Source organism: Diuraphis noxia, unplaced genomic scaffold (assembly GCF_037042655.1).
Source record: "Diuraphis noxia isolate RWA-SAM2 unplaced genomic scaffold, SU_Dnox_SAM2 contig0001, whole genome shotgun sequence".
In the NCBI taxonomy this organism is placed as follows: domain Eukaryota; kingdom Metazoa; phylum Arthropoda; class Insecta; order Hemiptera; family Aphididae; genus Diuraphis; species Diuraphis noxia.
This window is the reverse complement of record NW_028301711.1, coordinates 104,705,780-104,724,552: the sequence shown is the minus strand read 5'-3', so window position 1 is coordinate 104,724,552 and position 18,773 is coordinate 104,705,780. Positions and strand designations below refer to the sequence as shown.

The following is an 18,773-nucleotide window of genomic DNA, read 5'->3' as shown; positions in this document are numbered from 1 at the left end:
GGTAAGCGGAAGGGGAGGGGGTTCATCTTACCAATGCCGTAGTAGATGTCCAAGTGTTTGACGGTCTCCTCGTAATTGGATATCTTCAGGTGCAACTCGACGTCGGTGTCGACGAAACTCGTATTTTTAGCGCTCATCATCGCGAGCACCGGCCGCGCAGTTATCTACAGCAAATGACGCACAGCCAGCACACGACTCACCGCGACTGAACGTCGTCGAACACTATATTGTACGAGATAATACGTATTATGACTAACCGCAACACTATTACTGATGTTATTGAGATATACTAAAGTAACATTGTTATCGCTGAAACAACATAAACGGATATAATAATAATAATATGTTCTAATCGTCGTTGGAAACGTCGAACTAGCTCGAAAGTGAGAATCAGAGCAAGATGTGCGCGCGATGCCGACGACGGGTCAGCTGTTACTGAACGTAGTTAACGTACGGCACAACGGCGTGTGTGCTTCGTACTACGTCGGTTTTACGCACAAACGTACAAAATGTTTATTATTATTTATTATTATTACTATTACTATTTTCGTGCAACGTAGCATATTGTGTGCTTGTGCGAACGCGCGCGCTGTAGTGGTATACGGCACGTTCCCAAAATACACAGCGGAATCAGCGGACGAACGGACGGCCAGTTTAAAATGAGATTCGATGTGATATATAGTGTACACTGTACTGTATCATAGGCGTGCGCAGGGGGTATGCAGGGTATGCAGCTGCATACCCTGAAGCTCTTTGAAAATCGACACAAGAAAAAAACCTTTTATGCACAAGAAAAATAATTAGTACGTACCTATATTAAAATATTTATAATGATAAAAAATTATTTAAAAAAAATGATAGAAATGATATCAGACTAACGGCAGTGACAACGTTTGATTCACGTATTAAAATCATAATAGGGTGATTGTTATGCTAACTTCCGTCTGACGTATACCTATGGCCGGGTGCTATTAGTAAATTGAAATATCTAGTTATTAATTATTATTTTATTAACTATCAAGTATTTGTGTAATACATACTTTTTATATTTTGTCATACTATATGTTACAATATTTTTTTAATTAAACAGTAAGTCTTTTCAACATTTGTGTATTGTGTAAGTGTATAAATTATTAGAATTTTACATTCTTAAAATAACTTTTAGGGCACGCCAGTGGCAGTCTTTTGCATACCCTGAAAAAGAGGCCTGAGCACGCCTATGTACTGTATATGCCGTTAAACATAATAATTCCGGAAAAAAATATGCTCCTTCATCATTACCTACTCAACTCAATTATTCATGAAAAACGCTTAAACTAAACCGAACATATTCCTGATTGGCTAGCGGCTAGCTCCAAGTTGGAACTTCCGGCTATAATTAAGATTAGTTAGACACTACAATTTTAAATAATTTTGTATTTATTCTCTCTAATTTATTACAAACATATTTAGTATTAATGTAGACATGTAGCATACTAATATGAATTTTAGTTTTAGACTTTAGAAATTTCCTTTAGAAATACTATAGCTTCCAAAAAATTAAAAACTCAACAATATAATATTAGACAAGTTAATCCATCAATATTCAATACTAAATTCGGGCATCAAGATAAATAGTTTAAATTTGGGAATTATGAATATCTGCATATATAACTATACCTACTATTGAACATTGTACTGACTGTGACTTGGCTATTATTACCAAATCTTAAGTCCTGAAAAGTAATTCAAAATTTAAATTGTAAATAATTAATAAATTAATGTCCATTGTAAAATATTAAAAGAGTACAAAGAAGATATATATGTATAGTACATACTATGTGTATACTATATTAGTAATACTATGTGTAATACCTATATATTATTATATATTATGTATTATACTTGAAAGCATCTCAGAAATCAGAACTATATTTCATATAATCATACGTGTAAGTACCTACCTAGAATGTCCTAGATGTACAAAAAAAGATATCTCAATAATTTCCCTGTACGGCTTTTTTGTGAACTTTAATTTTGAAATCGAACCTACCTATATGGTTACAACGTGTCATGATCTATCTAAAAAAGATTAAGTGATCAAAATTATTGTGTAATTATATACCTACGTATTATGACGCATCATTATTTATTAAATTGCATTAAGATATAAGAAAATTAATTGAATAATATATTACAGTACACTATCATCAGCTCTATACATAAAAATTATCAATATATTAATTAATAATATACGAGTACACCAACTATCATACCTAGTAAATAATTCATTATTATATAATAATGTCTCACACACAACACGCACATACACATGTATGATGGATGAGTAATGCTACAATATATACGGTTTGATCATGATTCATGAACAAAGGAGACATCTCGTACCATCATCTATATATACACCCATCATATTACGCACACAAAACGGGGCTCAGACGCTTATTAAATGACAATCAATTTCAATTCTTATTGTACATTTTTATATTTGTGTTCTTTTAAAAATAACAATTAACGAATAATAACACAATGCAAATGTAATTTACAACACGTTAAAATATTATTTAAATATACCTCTCCTGATTAATATTCAGTATTTGTTAAGTTGAATCACACAAGATATTTCTGGATAGCAAGTTCTACGAAAGGAAAGTAAAGATTTGTTCAAAACTCTTCGCTTATTGTTCTACCTCAATTTAATTTTTAAACTAAAAGATTTAAAACAAAAAAATTCCGTACTCAACTCTCCTTTTAAATAATACAATTAGTGATAATATTTAAGTGCTAAGTTAAAGGTATAAATGTATAATATACCAAAAAATTATATTTAACTACATTTTTTTGCAGGTGATGATAGTCCTAAATTAAAACTTCGTCATTTCATATTTTTTTATTATCTTACTATTCATTTCATCATCCATCTTAAGAGGACGCCACACCCGCATGTGTTGTCTCCGTCGTACAAGTACGTAGCATAACAAATTTTACGCTCAGCAGATCACGTTTATCTCCGTAAATTTAAAATTTAGAGTGAATTGACCTATTATAAAAATTAAAGGCAAGATTATAACCGAGGGCATCTCATAGGCTTTTTATTTTAATTTTAAACCGAGTTAAGATTATTTTTAGATATAAAAATAATTTACAATTTTAAAATAGTCATAACTCAGTTTAAAATTAAAATACCTATAATAAAAAGCCTATGAGATGCCCTCGGTAATAATCTTGCCGATCTAAGATTAATCGCCATAAGAATAGTGACGTATCTAGTGATTATTTTAAGTTTTTTTCGGGGAGAGGGGGGAATAAAAAATAAATAAATAAATGTACATCAATATTACAGACATCTACTGTTCTACAGTGGAAAACACAGGCTAAAACAAAGAGCGCAACTACGGTGCTAGAGAGGACAAATTTCCTCCAGGTCCCCTGAATGTCCCCCTCCTGAATTCATAATTATCTAGTGTCTATTACATAATAGTTTATATACGGGGGTAGAATATATAGGTGATAAAAGTGATAAAATATAATATTCTGAAATCACTTTGAATTCGTCATGTGCTTGTTTATAAGCCTTTCGACAATCGCCCTACATTTTCAAATGTCGATACTATTATCTTTAATTAAAATTTTAAAGTCATACTAGAATTACACGATTTAATACTAAGAGAACGCTACCATGCATTTGTTGTCTCTGTCTTACACACGTCCGACGTGACAAATTTTCGTTTATTAGTTTCAAATTTTCAATAGAGTGCGGTGCTGTTAATCTTGATATTAGAGTAAATTGATCTATCATTAAACTTTTTGGTAAGAATATTATCTGTTCAAAAATCTAACGGATAATGGAACACCAATGATAAATTATCGTAATGAATATCAAATTAAGTATAAGAAAACGATTAAGATTGAAAGAATGCAGTAGCCAGAGAAGAGTAATTTATAATTTTTTTGCTTGTTTTATATAATATTTGATAAAAATTAAAAATTAAAGCTGTTGAAAGCGAACCATTTTCAAGGAAATGGATTTAGGCAATATCCATCGTGAGTGCTGTGTGTGACGTGTGTATTGTGTAATGCTGTAATACACTATGTAATGACTAATGATCATTATGCCGTCGTGCTATGTGATGCCGGCAGCATATTACCATTCTATACATTGTTTCACAACCGGGCTATCCTGATTGGCCGAATTTAAATTGCCCGCCATTTTTCCAAACAATTAAAATAATAATGATAATAATATCAAAATAATTATATATATTATATATATAGTATTTATTGATTTTAAGCGCATATCCATCAGACAAATCGGGTTTTAACTTTTAGTTATGATGGAAACTACGATGTTTCGATGCAACAACGCATTCGATGCGCTGAATTTCAGAACACTATCGCTTGAAAATATGTTGCATTTTAGAACATGTTTTATCATTTCGATGGCAATACGTAGGTATCCACAGCGTTGTATTACCGAAGGCGCAATAACACACATTGTAGGATAAACAAAAAATATTTATAATTATCAGTAAGAAGTAATCCGAATATAGTTATAATATATTTAATTATTTTTGTAAAACTGTTGCAAAAATAAATTACTTTAGGTAAACAAAATAACATAGAGTGTAAAAGAAAGTTTATAATAACAATAAATACGAATATAATTATATAAACACATTATCATTTGGAGTCTTATGAAAAATGAATTGTACAATATTGAATGACAAGTTCAGTCAATATAATAACATTTTACCCTAGGTTTGATCCATAGAGTAATATTATAATATTATAATATTACTCTGTGGTTTGATCACTACTTCATTAATATTAGTGATCATTAATAGATTTATATTTTACATATATACGTAGCCAAACCTGCCAAACTATATGGATCTATATAATAGATAGAATAGAAGGGGCTAGTATAGGCAAATTCAATGCATTTTTAATATATTTTATAAACAAAAAAACAAAGAAAAATCAAATAATTTTTACAGCTTACAGTAAACTTAAGGAACTAATAAGTATTACCTTCTCAATACTAAACCAAATCCACTTTTTATTATTTCGATAACATGAATAGGTACAATTTAAATTATCAGTTAATTATCATTAGGTGATTTTGTTTTTTTTTCATTTAAATTTTATCATACACCATATATTAAAAATTGAACACGTTATTATAATGTAAATAATATATTTAAATATAACGTCATTATGTATTTCATTGTATTGCAACATTTAATTATGAAGGTGTTTTATGTAGGCAATCAATATTTTCTAGCGATTTCCTATTTTTCTTGCAAATTACTGCAGATTTAAAATGTTGAGATTTTTCATATTTGGTTGACGTACTAGTTATATTCTTCTATTATTTTTATTTTTATTCAAAACTCAGTTTTTTTAATTTTATTTAGGTATCATGAATTTGGAAAAGCAATCCTATACACACAGCATTATTAAGGGACGCCACACCCGCATGTGTTGTTGTCTCCGTCGTACAAGTGCGTAGTATAGCAAATTTTACGCTCAGCAGATCACGTTTATTTTCGTTAGTTTAAAATTTAGAGTGAATTGACCAATTATAAAAATTAAAGGAAATATTATTGTCTAGGCCCTAGACTCTAGGGCATATCAAGGTCTTTTTATTATATTTTAATTTCGAGATATGGATATAATATTGGAATATTATAAACATATATTATACACCCTATAACCGGTATAACCCATATAATTAAAATGCGAATGGTTAATATTGTTTTAAAATCATATTATCTATGATTAATTATGAATTAATATCATAATTGTATTTCTTCTTAAAAACATATACCCCTCTATTTCAGATTTCTAAAAAACGACAGGCAGTAAACATTAAATACTATTAGGCGCCTAATGTGAATGTGTAACGAGTAATGACTTAATGACTTCATTAATGTATTAAAAAAAAGTAAACTTTTTCTATAATTTTAAAATTAATAAAAAATTAATTGTTTATTTAAAATATTTTTAAGCTTGCAATCAAAAATAAAATATTGTATATAAAATAATCCATTATTAATTAGGTATTTCATTTGAAGATTCTTTTATTCAATTATTAATAATATTTTAACCGAGTGGTGTTGATTCATGACGTAATCTTTTATAATCAAAAAATTAAATCTAAAGATAATGTGAAAGTTCGTTAAAAGTTTTCTAAAAAAAAAATATCAAATCATATAAAAACTATAAATAAATAATAAGTAATGAATAGTTCTTTTTGTTCAGATTCAATTATTAATGTATATTTTCTGAATTATTCTTATTATAACTTTGATAATTTATATGATTTTAAAATTAATTTTGGTGTTGATGACTGATGTAAATGATAAATATATTTATAAAATTAAGTTTCCAAATATAAATAAAATTTATCTAATTTTAGAGTTAAAAATTGATGAACGATATTTAATACAAGAAAAATAACTACATAAAAAAAAAAACCTAACCTAACCTAATATTAACCATATAATATAAATGTCAAGTTTACCATTCGTTATGTCAAATATTTCAGTTGTAGTTCTATGTATTTATAATTTATTTTTCTATGTCAATAACACAATGTTTATAGGTGAAATTTTGTGTATGGCAAAATTGTAAAATATGTATATATGTTTTTGTGACAAATACAATTGGATAATTATAAAAATAAATACAGTAGATTAAAATGATTTACAATAAAATATAATTTAATGACTAAAAAACAATTTTTTTTTTTAAATAAAGTGCAAAAATATAACAAATAATAACCATTTATATAAATATAAATATAATAGTAGACAACAATACTATATATATATTATTATAAATTTTAAACAGTTTTTGTATTGCATATACATTTTTGTTTTGACTAATAAATAATTCAATGATTTAAATAAAAGAAAAACACACATAACACACAATATACTCACATTATACATAAAATCAAGGCACTGATAATTAATACTATTATGTATGTTTATAAATTTAATAAATAAAAATAAATAAAACAATTTCAATTATATTTAGTAATATACCTTAACAGTTTTAAATAATAAAATAGCACCATAAAAATATTATATATTGAGGCACTAGTCTAATAACTAAGATGTAGTATGCATATTCAAAAGTAATTGTGATCTCTGAGGTGAATCCGTGATAAATACATAAATACTGAAAGAGATCTCATTTTAATTTTGTGGCTTCATTAAGAGTGTTGATCCATCTGTAAACAAAATCTTTTGTTAATATAATATTTTCAAATTTAAAAGGTATACTTTATTATAATGTATAATCTTGTTATAAAACCTAACCTAACCTTATATGGGACAATTTTATCCACACCTTTGGGCTATACATAAATAAAAATCTTATTTGATAATTAAATAGAGCAAACACATAAAATGATGAATTGGTTATAGTGATGGTCAATAAATGTTAGAATTTAGTAATTTTTAATAGTTTTATATATTTCAATGCTTTTATTTATTATGATTATATAAAATGTATAATATCTTAAAAAACCTTTTTTTCAGCACTGTTTCCTATTTATAATACATCATTTATCGAAAATTATTTTATTCAGTTCATCATAGATATCTTATAGCTATTGAATGTATTAAATTAACATCCTTATTATAAGAAGTTATATTAATACAATAAATAATATTGTAAAATATTACAAATTAAACGTAATGTCAACTGCCGCCTAACCTTATGATTTAGGGGCATTTTATAAAAATGGATCTTCGCAGAAAATAATTTTTTGGATCTATTTATAAAATTCCCTAAACATATTACATATTGGCCATTTTTTTAGAATTAACAAAATATGATAATTGAAGACATTATTTTAATTATAATATAATGTAATATTTTGTTGTATATTATGGAAAATTAGGAGTGATATGACTTGATGAGTTTGTTTTATAATAAAGTGGTACAAAATTGTAATAAAAGCATTTTATATATAAATAAAAAAAAGTTAAATATTATCAGAAAATTATTTTGAATTGAAATAATTTCTAGTCATTAAACATACTAGAATAGATAGCATGACTTAAATATTAAATTTAGACACTCTAAAATTATTATCGGATATAGTGGCTTATAAAATATTTTCTAAAATTATTTAGCCTTTTAAAAATTTGTGACAATATACAATAGTTTTATAATTTGTGTTCAATTACCAACAATTTAAGGTACTACAAGGTTCTGTATAGTGTAATTCAAACAAATAATAAAATAAGTGAGGAATCTTAACATCTTTATATACTAAATAGGAGTACCTATTATTTTTTAGTAAATTCAAAGGAAAATGGTTTAATTACATATGTATAGTATGATCATGATTTTAAATTATATCAAAGCACAATTTGTAAAACAAGTAATTGTTTAACAATAATATTAAGAAATTAATTTTTTTTTATACTCTGAGAATTTTATCAGATAAATGGATATTTAAAATATCACTTGTACCTAGTGTTTAGTAAGGATTTTCTTATTATATTACCATATTAAATGATGATCATATCATTATATTAAGCTATTTTACTTTAAATAATACCTGTTAATGATGAAAAATAATGTTTAATTATTTTTACAATGAATTGCACAATTAATACATTTTATGAGTTAAATTATTTTACTTTAAATTAAGGTAATAAGAAATAATACTCTAATAGTCAATATAATTATGGGTTTGTTAAATAAAATAAATAACATAGTAAAACTTCGGTTTAACAAAAAAAAATTTTAGTATAGAGAAATTTGTTAAACAAAACATTTTGTTAGATGGAAATTCATTCACTATATTATAATGAAAATGATTGCAGAAAAGAAGCCTAAATAGGTAATTTTATGTACCGATTCAAAAAATTCTTTTCTGCAAAGACCCATTCATAATTTTGTATATATCATTAGATATAAACATAAATAAAAATTTAACTAACTTAGAACACCTATAGCCTATAGGTCATTATATAACATCACAAAAAGTTGAATTTACACACATTTACTCTAGGCATACCTTTTAGCCAACTGTTCGGTATCAGAGCAAAATATTAAAGGGTTTTGTCCAGCGTGAGCCAATTGAAAAACACAACTTGAATCGAATTCTTCATAGTTTGTACCCTGTAAAGTATATTAGGTTATTTTTTTAGCATTATAATATAAAAATAAATAGGCCTGTAAATAATAAACAAGTAATAAATTATGAAACAATTTACAAACAAACACACATGTTAAAATATATGAACACAGAAGTTTGGGTTACTGGGCTATGAGTTCATAAGTATATTATACAATACATTCACACAATATGTAATTTTTTAATTATTTTCTATAAGATGGTGTAAGAACTACAGCTGAATCAACTAGAGGGTAGGTGATAACTAGAGCCCGGAATTATATTCTTTTTCATATTTTTTATGAGTCTATGCAGTCAGACGGGGGTTCGAAATCTTTACGAATCATGAAACAGGTGTAATAATGGCAAAAGTTTTTTTTGCATATTTTAGAATATTTCAAGATAAAAGAATATTCCGTATAATAAAGAATATTAGAGAATATATCGATTAATTTGTATATAGATGTTCGATATTTTTGGTTGCAGTCACGTAAATAATATAAATTATATTATGTCCGATAATAGTGATAATGATATGATATTGAAAATATACCATATATTTATATACCATCGTCCATCGTATATACGATTGTTATACCCTACGTAGTAATGTGCTGCAATCCACTGTAGTATATAAGATATGTGACTTATCTAAGATAACAATGCCCGACAAAAAATGGAATTACTACACAAAAATAGCTAGCTCCAAGCAAAAAGCATATTTTTGGCATATTTTATTATTATTTTTAAAGAATATTGGAAGAATATTTTCAAATTTTTAAGAGAATATTAGCATCTTATCTTGGCTATTTTTAAAGAATATAATTCCGGGCTCTAGTGATAACTATATTCAAAGTTAAATGCTTTTCATGACACATAATTTTGGTGGTTATGTATTTCTAATTGTTACCAAAAGTTTTGTATAACCTAGAGATCTATTGCCAGTTTAATAAATACGTTTAATTTATTATATCGTTAAATTTTTAATGTCTACATTTTGGTGACTCAATGCTAATAAATTTTAACTTTCTAGCAATTCTTAGTATGCAGAAATACATTATTATTAATTCTTGAATTCATTAAGTGCTATAAAATGTATAGGCATAAAGGTATAAATTAATCAAAACAAGTAAATTATTGATTATATTATTATATTTTTTGATTAATAGTGTAAATGTATACTGTTAATATAAATCTACTATAATGCGCTTACTTCTGGGAATGTTTGAACACTATATCCAAGAACAGGTATGGTGTTCAATGCAACAACGTCTTCAGAAGCTTTGTACATATACAAAACTTGTTCCTTTAGAACAAACCAAAATCTTTTCCACGATTTGCGTTTTTCCCGCCGATACAACCAACCACTCATTTGTGAGCCAGAATCGTTGGCCATTACCTGTATATAATTATATCTATTAATATATAAAATTTTTTGTTTATAAGTTAATTACATCATTTTATCATATTGAATTGATTAAAATGATTATGAATAATGAATTGATTAAAATAATAATTACCTCTTTTAACCGCTGTGGAACATACTTAACAAGTTTTTTTGAGCTCCATACACCAGACTTCTTAAAAGAGTTTTTTACAGTATCCACCATTTTAAGAATTTCAAAATCACTATTACTCGACGATTGACGCATTTCTAATATTTTGTCTTCAAACTCTACAAATAAATTTTATCCAACAATTAAACCGTTTTAACAAAAAAAGTTACCAATGGTCTAATAAATCATTCAACATACCTTTGAGCAAATAATCATAACAATCGTCACACACTCTTGCAGACTGAAACTTCATATAACGAAGTGGTGCTTTGTTTTCTGAACAGCTACTACAAACTACCTACTCAATATTAATGTTAATATCAATAGAAACAGTTTATTTAAATCATTCAGAACAATCTACACATACTTTTCCGCATGCTCTACAGTGGTGTCTCCTGAATGTGACGGTAAATTCTGTAGCACATGATTGGCACATAGTCACGCGACAATCTTGAATCCATATCGGTGCCTAATTAGATAAAAATTAAAAATTACACACAATCAAGGAAAAAGACAAATAATTAATAAATGCCTCATATCCCAATTGAAGTGGTTCACATCCAACGTTTTTTGAAACGAATTTCATGTTTAGAAATGAAAGCTGTTTGTTAGTGTGTTCTCTAATTGCTTTCTCTAAGACGTTGACCCATTCTTTAAGCTCTACAGCAGACCTGTAACACATAATTTATAATACAATGTATTATAATTGTATAAAATAACGTTCTACAAGAAAAGTGTAAGTATCAAACACAAAATCAACTAACTTGGCTCTGAGAGTGAAGCTTCGAGTTATTGTTATTATACTAAATTCATTGAGACAATTATCAGTAATGGGAAGAAATACTTTCATACCACTAAGTGGAAGCTCATAGTTAATTTTCAACCCAGAAACTGTACCATAATATGATGTGTATAACAAGCAATCATTGAGCTGAAATAATGTATATTAAATACGTATTTTAAAAAAAATGAATCAAATAATATGTTGGGATTATATTAAGTATTTATAAGTAATTATCATACCAAAATAAAATACCGAAGTTGCATATCTTTTCTGGACAACTTATACAGTTCACCTTCTTTAATAAGTTCTCTGCCTGGTTTAATTATAATGTAACTTCCTAATTGTGATTGTAATTGCAAAAGTTTACTCACACAATCCTGAAATTTTATTTACAAAATATTAAATTAAAAAATTCTATTAAGATAATACAAAAAATACAAAAACGCACCCCATGTTTCATACTTTCATTGGCATGATTGGCAACATCGCACACAATGCCTAATGCTATTATTGTATCTTGGTAATCAATAGACCCTTCATCTTGGTTTTTTAAATAGTTTTCTAGTAAGAGTCTGTACTTGGTAATTCGCTGAATTGGTGTTAACATGTAGTGCTTAATGGTAAGTTTTTTGCACACGTCCGAAGCCTCAAAGTCTTTTACACACTTTTGAAATCGAGGATATTTTTGACAGTATTCGTCCAACAAATTACATTGACTTTCAAAGTTTTGTATGTAAGTTGAGTAGAGTTTAAGAAAAGGTCCTTTCTTTACTATGACATCTGCAATTTTAGGATTTTCATTCCAGTTTTTCAAACGATTCTCCATGTCTTGTAACAAGTCTTCATTTAGACTTAGTAATTGGGGAAGAGGACTGATTATTTTTGATAAATCAGTAGATGGTATCAGTTTAACATCTACTCCAGTTTGTTCAACAAACGTAACAAATGTTTTGCATAATAGATTTAAAACATCAATGAATATTTTTTCAGTTGATATAAGTTCTTCAACGGTTCTTAGGGATTTTGCTTTGGTAGGTATCTCTTCAGTTTCAATGTTGTCAATAGACAACGTTTCATCAAGTTCTAGTTTTTCATTTGGCTTGTCATCAAGTGATGAGTGAGAATCTGTATCATTATCTTCTTTTTCAATGTTTCTATCATCATTATGACTTTCATAAAAAGAACTACGCTTCTTTTGTTTTAATATTTTCCCTTTACCAAATGACCCAAACCAATTGACAATCTTTTTCCTAACAGAAAATGATTGGTCTGTAGAATCACTAGCAATGGACAACTTTTCATCATCAATTGTGGTATTCATAATATCATCTAAATTATTAATTGACATATCTAATTCACCATGAAATACCACATATTCACTCAGCAAACTGTCATTTTGATAATCAAAGTCTAAGTCATCGTCAGTACATTTGTTGTTAATACTGTTATTATTTTCATTATCAATTATGTTATTTTCTAAAATACTATTTACATTATGAGGAACTTCTAATTGGGAAACATTTGAATTGACATCACTGTCATTTTTTATTTCTTCGTCATTTTTGTTAGGCTCACAACTTACAGATTGATTAACAGTTAGATTTGAAGTTGTTTGAAGTTTTTCAATATTCTTGACACTAGGAAATTGATGCTTGACTTTATAAGGACTAGTTTTCAATGCAATGTTATTTGGTTTTGGAAGCAGTGGAGGTTTGACCGTATACCTTGTAGCTGTAGAATGTAAATTACATTTTAAAACTGACACATTATCTTTGTCATTTTGGGTAACCATTATATGTTTCGGGCATATCCTTAAAAAAAAAAAAAATAATAATACATAACTTACATTAGATTAGTTTAAAAAGTCTTAACCGGTCTTAACTTAAAAAATTTTGAATATTAATTTATCTGGAATAAAAGTATATATTTTGCTGTCCAATATTCTTTAGTAGGTAGTTATTTTATAAACTTTACTAAACTAAAGCTACCATAAAATAATAACTTATCTTAATAAGATTATTTGTGAAAATATAAAATAAAAGGATTTTAATTGTAATACATAATAATATTATACATATAAATTTATATTTAAAACAAAAACTTAAATATTGGAATAATAAAACTCAATCATTAGTATAAAATATAATAATAATAAAAAAATAATGAATTACTTTAATTAAATTATAAATAATTTATTAATTCTATCCTTGAAATGCTGAAAGTTATTTTTATGAAGAAGAATAAAAAATGATACATAAGATTTACTTAATATATTTTACAAAAGTTCTACTTAATGTAGATAAAATCCTACTGAAAATAATAGTTTGAAAAATATCAACAGTAAAGTAATAGGTAAGTTTATTGTATCTAATTGTTAACTTTGCCCAGGCGTTTTCCAATTGGGCTGAATTAAACACCAATTGTTGATATAATAATGTTTATCAGTTAATAAATTATTAAAACATACTTTTGTGATTCATTGCAACTGCAGTCACTAGAATTTGGTTTTGGTAGTGGAAGTGGCTTCATTTTTTCTAAACAAAAATAAAAATGTTTCAAAAAATATATGTTAAACAAAAATTGGTTAATATCAATTAGTGTTTATACCAAATAGGTACCTAAATGATACCTAATTGAAATAAATAAATAAAAGCGTTTTAGGAATTTATATTTATTGATTCTCCATATTAAATTCTGTGCTAGCAATTATAAAAAATAAGACTTAATTTATAGTTTAAAGGTCTCATTCGTCATTAGTATTTATCTAATAAAATATTAGCTAAATATAGGCAAGCTATTTTAGTATAACAATTTATCTTAATGATAAACTTAATTGAATGGGTAGTATTAAGATTAAATGCTAATGATTAAGATAAATTATACTCTCGATTATAGGTACTTCTATGCAGATTCTAGTATGTTACACTATTACCATTATAATAATTGATTTATAATTATAATTCATTATAAATAGATATGTAACAATAATATGAAGAACTTTATTTAAGAAATATTTAAATGCATTAAGGATTGTATTTACAAAATATTTTCCGACCCATCCTCTATGTAAAATAGTTTTAGGTTGGATGCATAGGCATAGGGGCATATACAGGGGGTGTGCAAAATATATTTTAAATCAAGCATGTCAAACTCAAAGTGTCAAGTGGGCCAAATATAGTGAAAATCTTACTATGCAAGCCACATATACAAATTAAAAAAAAGTTCTCATTCAATTAGTTTATCTGAAGATAGGGCAGTATAATAATGTAAGCCAAATAAACCATTTTCTAAGAATCTAAGATAGTTGTGATATTTCATTATATTATTACATGTTTTTGTTCATTAATATTGGTAGCTGAGGGCCACATGCGGCAATGTTTGGCATGCCTGTTTTAAACTATGTTTGAAATTTGTAGGTACTTCTATATGTGAAAATTTTGATATCCCATTATCATTAGCCACAAAGCAAAATATGTAAGCTTGTATGGACAATATAAATTGACAGTTACAGGCATAGTCGTTAAAGGAAGAATTAAGAGTTCAACCATTTTATCCTATGCTTGGTATAATGAATAGTTGAATTTATGAAAGATTCAATCAAGACACTATTAGTCTAATAAACACACAATTGATATTTTAATGAAATTAAAAATGTGTATCACAGACCAACATTTGTTCTGCATACCCTGAAATTACCTGCGCATGCCGATGGTTAAAAGAGTTTTAACATTATGACAATAAGGTAAATTCTAAACACAGTTATACAATTTTTTTGAAAGAAACAATATGTTCATGTTTTATATTAAATTAAATATCTACCTATTATTTGACACATATATTTTTAGTAAAAATATTAAATTTAGTTAATGTCGGAAACGCATAAAATATTTATGTTTTTATTACACAGTAAATTAATACCAATATTAAATGAGGACGTCATTATGCCAAATAATTTGATACAAACAGGGGAATTTACATTGCTATTTTCTTTAACCTAGTATTAAGAATGTGCATTGGTTAAAATATAAGATGTTTATATTTATACAACAATATAATTGAGTACGAGATTGAGTATTTCTAGATTATTAACACGAAACAGTTTAAATTACAGTCTACATGATAGTGTGGTGTTTGATGATTAAGATGAGTTTTGAAAATTATATTTTTTTCTAATGAAAGAAATATTGTTCTCACAATTTTTGCATCCAATATAGAAAACTAAGTCTAACTATTTTAAAAATATTAAAAAATGTGCCTACTAACAGGGGCAAATCTAGAAGGTGCTATAACACCCTCTACGAGGCAGTTTGATCTTTATTTTTATAGTGAGAAATATGATAGTTTACAATTATTATTTATTAGTAAAATCAAACTTAAAATATGGTACCACTCATGACTCTATTGTTAAATTTCATCACTTATATAAATTTATTCTAATTAGCTATACTAAAAGAGCAATAAATAGATTAAAAAGAGGAACGTCTTGTAAAACAATACATTTTAACACTAGTAACCAAAAAAGTGAGTTTATAGTAGGCAGTAGCACTAGAAGTAGTAGGTAGCTAATTTTTTTATATACACAAAAATATTCTTTAAGTACTTATTCAACAATTATTAATTGGTTTAACCTAATTAGCTTTAATATATAGTTATTTTCTTCAGTTACAAAAATAAACAAATTAAAAAGACTTATAAAGTATGTATCATGTTATACCGGGTATTACTTATGTAATTGTATGCAGGTGTTTATAACAATTATGGAATTTCAAATAAACAAAAAAAAATACATGTTTCTTTACTTTAACAGACAACTTTTTTGTAACAATTTAAAATTTTTTTAAATTTAGTTGAACTAATACCAAGATCGATTTTATTTTTCAAATGGTACTTAACAACATGTAATATGGGAAAACTTTTTTTTCTGAAAATTTTGTTAGTCAAGTCATCAATTTTGGTTTACTAATTTATTAAGTATAGTCCTCTAAAGTTTAGTAAATGCATTAAGAGGACATGATACCCAACCCACATGTGTTGTCTCCACCTTATAAGTGCGTAACATAGCAAAAACTGTTTAGCGCGGGATAGAACCATTCAGTCTGTAATCCTAATAGAAACACCAAAAGTTAACTCAAAATAGATGATAATATTTTCTGTGTTGTAGCGTTTTTATTTGTTAGATATTTGCTCATTAATAAGAAAAAAGTTATAAAACTTTTAAAAATATAATATTTTTAAGTTTTCCAAACATCAATAACTTTTGATATATTGGTCTAATCAAAAAAATAAAAACGCAGTGACATGGTTAAAATTTTCCTTCTTTCATGATGAACATTTAGTTTCATAGTTATAACAATAGACTTCCCGGTTCTTTTCCGCGTGAAACAGTATTTTCCTCGGTTTTTTCTACGTATATGATACCCAATTATAAGATGGAGATAACACATGCGGGTATTACTCCTCTTAATACTTTGAATTCCGCTTTGAATTGAAATAATTGATATAAAATTAATTTGTACCGAAGAACTAAATATATACATATATTTTTTTTTAAATTAACTTTATACACACATCAGTCAGTAATGTAATGATAAATTAAAAAAAAATATTTTTGGGATAAATGCCTACAAACTGTTTTTTTTTTTTATTATGAGGCGAACATATTTCATTATTTTGATTTTAACATAGGTACAATTATTATTAAAATCAGTATTATCACTGTAATTTATTATTATAATTGTAATTAATTAAAATTTTAAATCATTTTCATCACAGTTACATTTCTTATAATGCACTAAATTTCGATTCTTCATTAAATGGCTAAGGTAATAATGATAATATTATATATAAGTATTATTATTATTATTATATTAGATATCTATAATTAATTAAAATTAAAATTAGGTCAACCTTATTTAGGTACAAACCTATAATTATATTGACTATTTATCTAAATATCTTGCAAATGGATAGTTAAAGATACCTTCTTGAAAAATAAAATGATTTTTTTATTATTTATGTTTAAAAGTTATGAAATTTCTCTAAAAATATTATTACTTATTAAAAATAAATAAATATGTTTTTTTTCAAAATTCTATTAAATCAGAACCAAAATCATTAAAAAAACCTCTCGTACAACATGAGATCGACCCGGTTTAGTTGTATAACTAACTCATTATGAAAAGCCAAATAATAATTTGACTCTTTGTCTATTTGATTAAAAATACAATATTAGCATTAGGTAGATGCTGATTACAAACAGACAATAATTACTACATCTAGCGTATTTGGTCGGAATAGGAAATAACTAATAAGTAAATAGCTAGCAAATATAATAAAACCATTGGTTCTAACCAAAGTTCTGACCTACAAGGAATTATAAACAAACAGATTCGACAAGTTAATTTGGTTCCACGCGTTGCACTTGAATATACAGAGGTAACAATGATAATGTTAGTAACTGCAGTGAAGAACTTTGGTTACCTGGTGTGTTCATGATTTCTCATTTAAGATTGGCACTGCAAAACCAACATGTCAGATATGTACGGCCAGAAACCGTCGACTCTCCGCTCAAACGGGTCTGGCAGTCATCGACGGGCTGCAGATATCGGGGCTACTCCCAGGTCCGCATCGGTGTATGACGACTGACCGTCGCTAAGCGACAGAGTGAACCATAATATAGAGGATTAGGGCTCAAGTCGATGGATGGCAGTGTACTCACGCGATGACTACGTGACAAGCCCGAGACTAATGATAATACAAAACGACGTCGACGGTAATGGTCATGTGGAGCAGACGGGCGAGGGCCAAGACGAAAACCGAAAGCGAATTGAAGCGAATAAATTAGCAAACCACCGAATAATGCGAGTAATTTATAACAATAATAATAACCATAATAGTATAATACGACGAACGCGATATCCGCTGCGTAAACTGGTCAGAGAACCTGATAATAACTGATAAATAATGCGAAGTCGTGCGCGTGCGGACGCGTCGAGCTCGCAGCTAGACAGATGTGCCTCGTCTGTAATAAATTAATAAATTATTAAAAACTCGGCTGCCTGCCGAACATTGAGAGTGAGACCAAAAAATACTATTGATTAGAGTACGGTAAGCTATGTTGAAAACGACTGTCGACAAGGTTCTAAATTTCATTGAATTTGCCTATCCAATCCCATCACTGTTAATTTAAAGTACTTGCATAGATGGTGGACAAGCTGTTGCATTTTTCGTGACCCTGGTTTTGCAGGAATGTTTTTTAAATTGAGAAAATCGGAGATATTTTTAAGTTTCTCCT

At 27.2% G+C, this 18,773-nt stretch overlaps 2 protein-coding genes and 1 long non-coding RNA gene across 4 annotated transcripts in view; 1 reads left to right on the top strand and 2 right to left on the bottom strand.

Moving 5' to 3' along the window:
* Positions 1-407, bottom strand: part of LOC149063065 (putative phosphorylase b kinase regulatory subunit beta) — a 36,247-nt gene extending 35,840 nt beyond the window's left edge. For both annotated transcript variants that reach the window (XM_089217798.1, XM_089217799.1), the window contains exon 1: positions 32-407. In XM_089217798.1, the coding sequence (XP_089073924.1) occupies positions 32-140 (109 nt within the window). In that variant the 5' untranslated portion in view covers positions 141-407. The remainder of the gene's footprint in view (positions 1-31) is intronic.
* Positions 408-473: 66 nt separating this feature from the next.
* LOC149063064 (uncharacterized) lies at positions 474-5,735 on the top strand. The gene is made up of 3 exons (XR_016189874.1): positions 474-803; positions 2,845-2,962; positions 5,415-5,735. It is a non-coding gene; the product is annotated as an uncharacterized LOC149063064 (long non-coding RNA).
* Positions 5,736-6,852: 1,117 nt separating this feature from the next.
* Positions 6,853-18,550, bottom strand: LOC107164536 (FYVE, RhoGEF and PH domain-containing protein 6-like). The gene is made up of 12 exons (XM_089217800.1): positions 17,960-18,550; positions 13,947-14,013; positions 11,928-13,290; positions 11,719-11,856; positions 11,460-11,626; positions 11,228-11,366; positions 11,063-11,164; positions 10,894-10,993; positions 10,660-10,814; positions 10,353-10,538; positions 9,041-9,144; positions 6,853-7,237 (listed from the first exon to the last, which is right to left on the bottom strand). The coding sequence occupies exons 1-12, from the start codon at positions 17,970-17,972 to the stop codon at positions 7,198-7,200; spliced, it is 2,574 nt and encodes an 857-aa protein (XP_089073926.1). The 5' UTR covers positions 17,973-18,550; the 3' UTR covers positions 6,853-7,197.
* Positions 18,551-18,773: the final 223 nt, after the last annotated feature.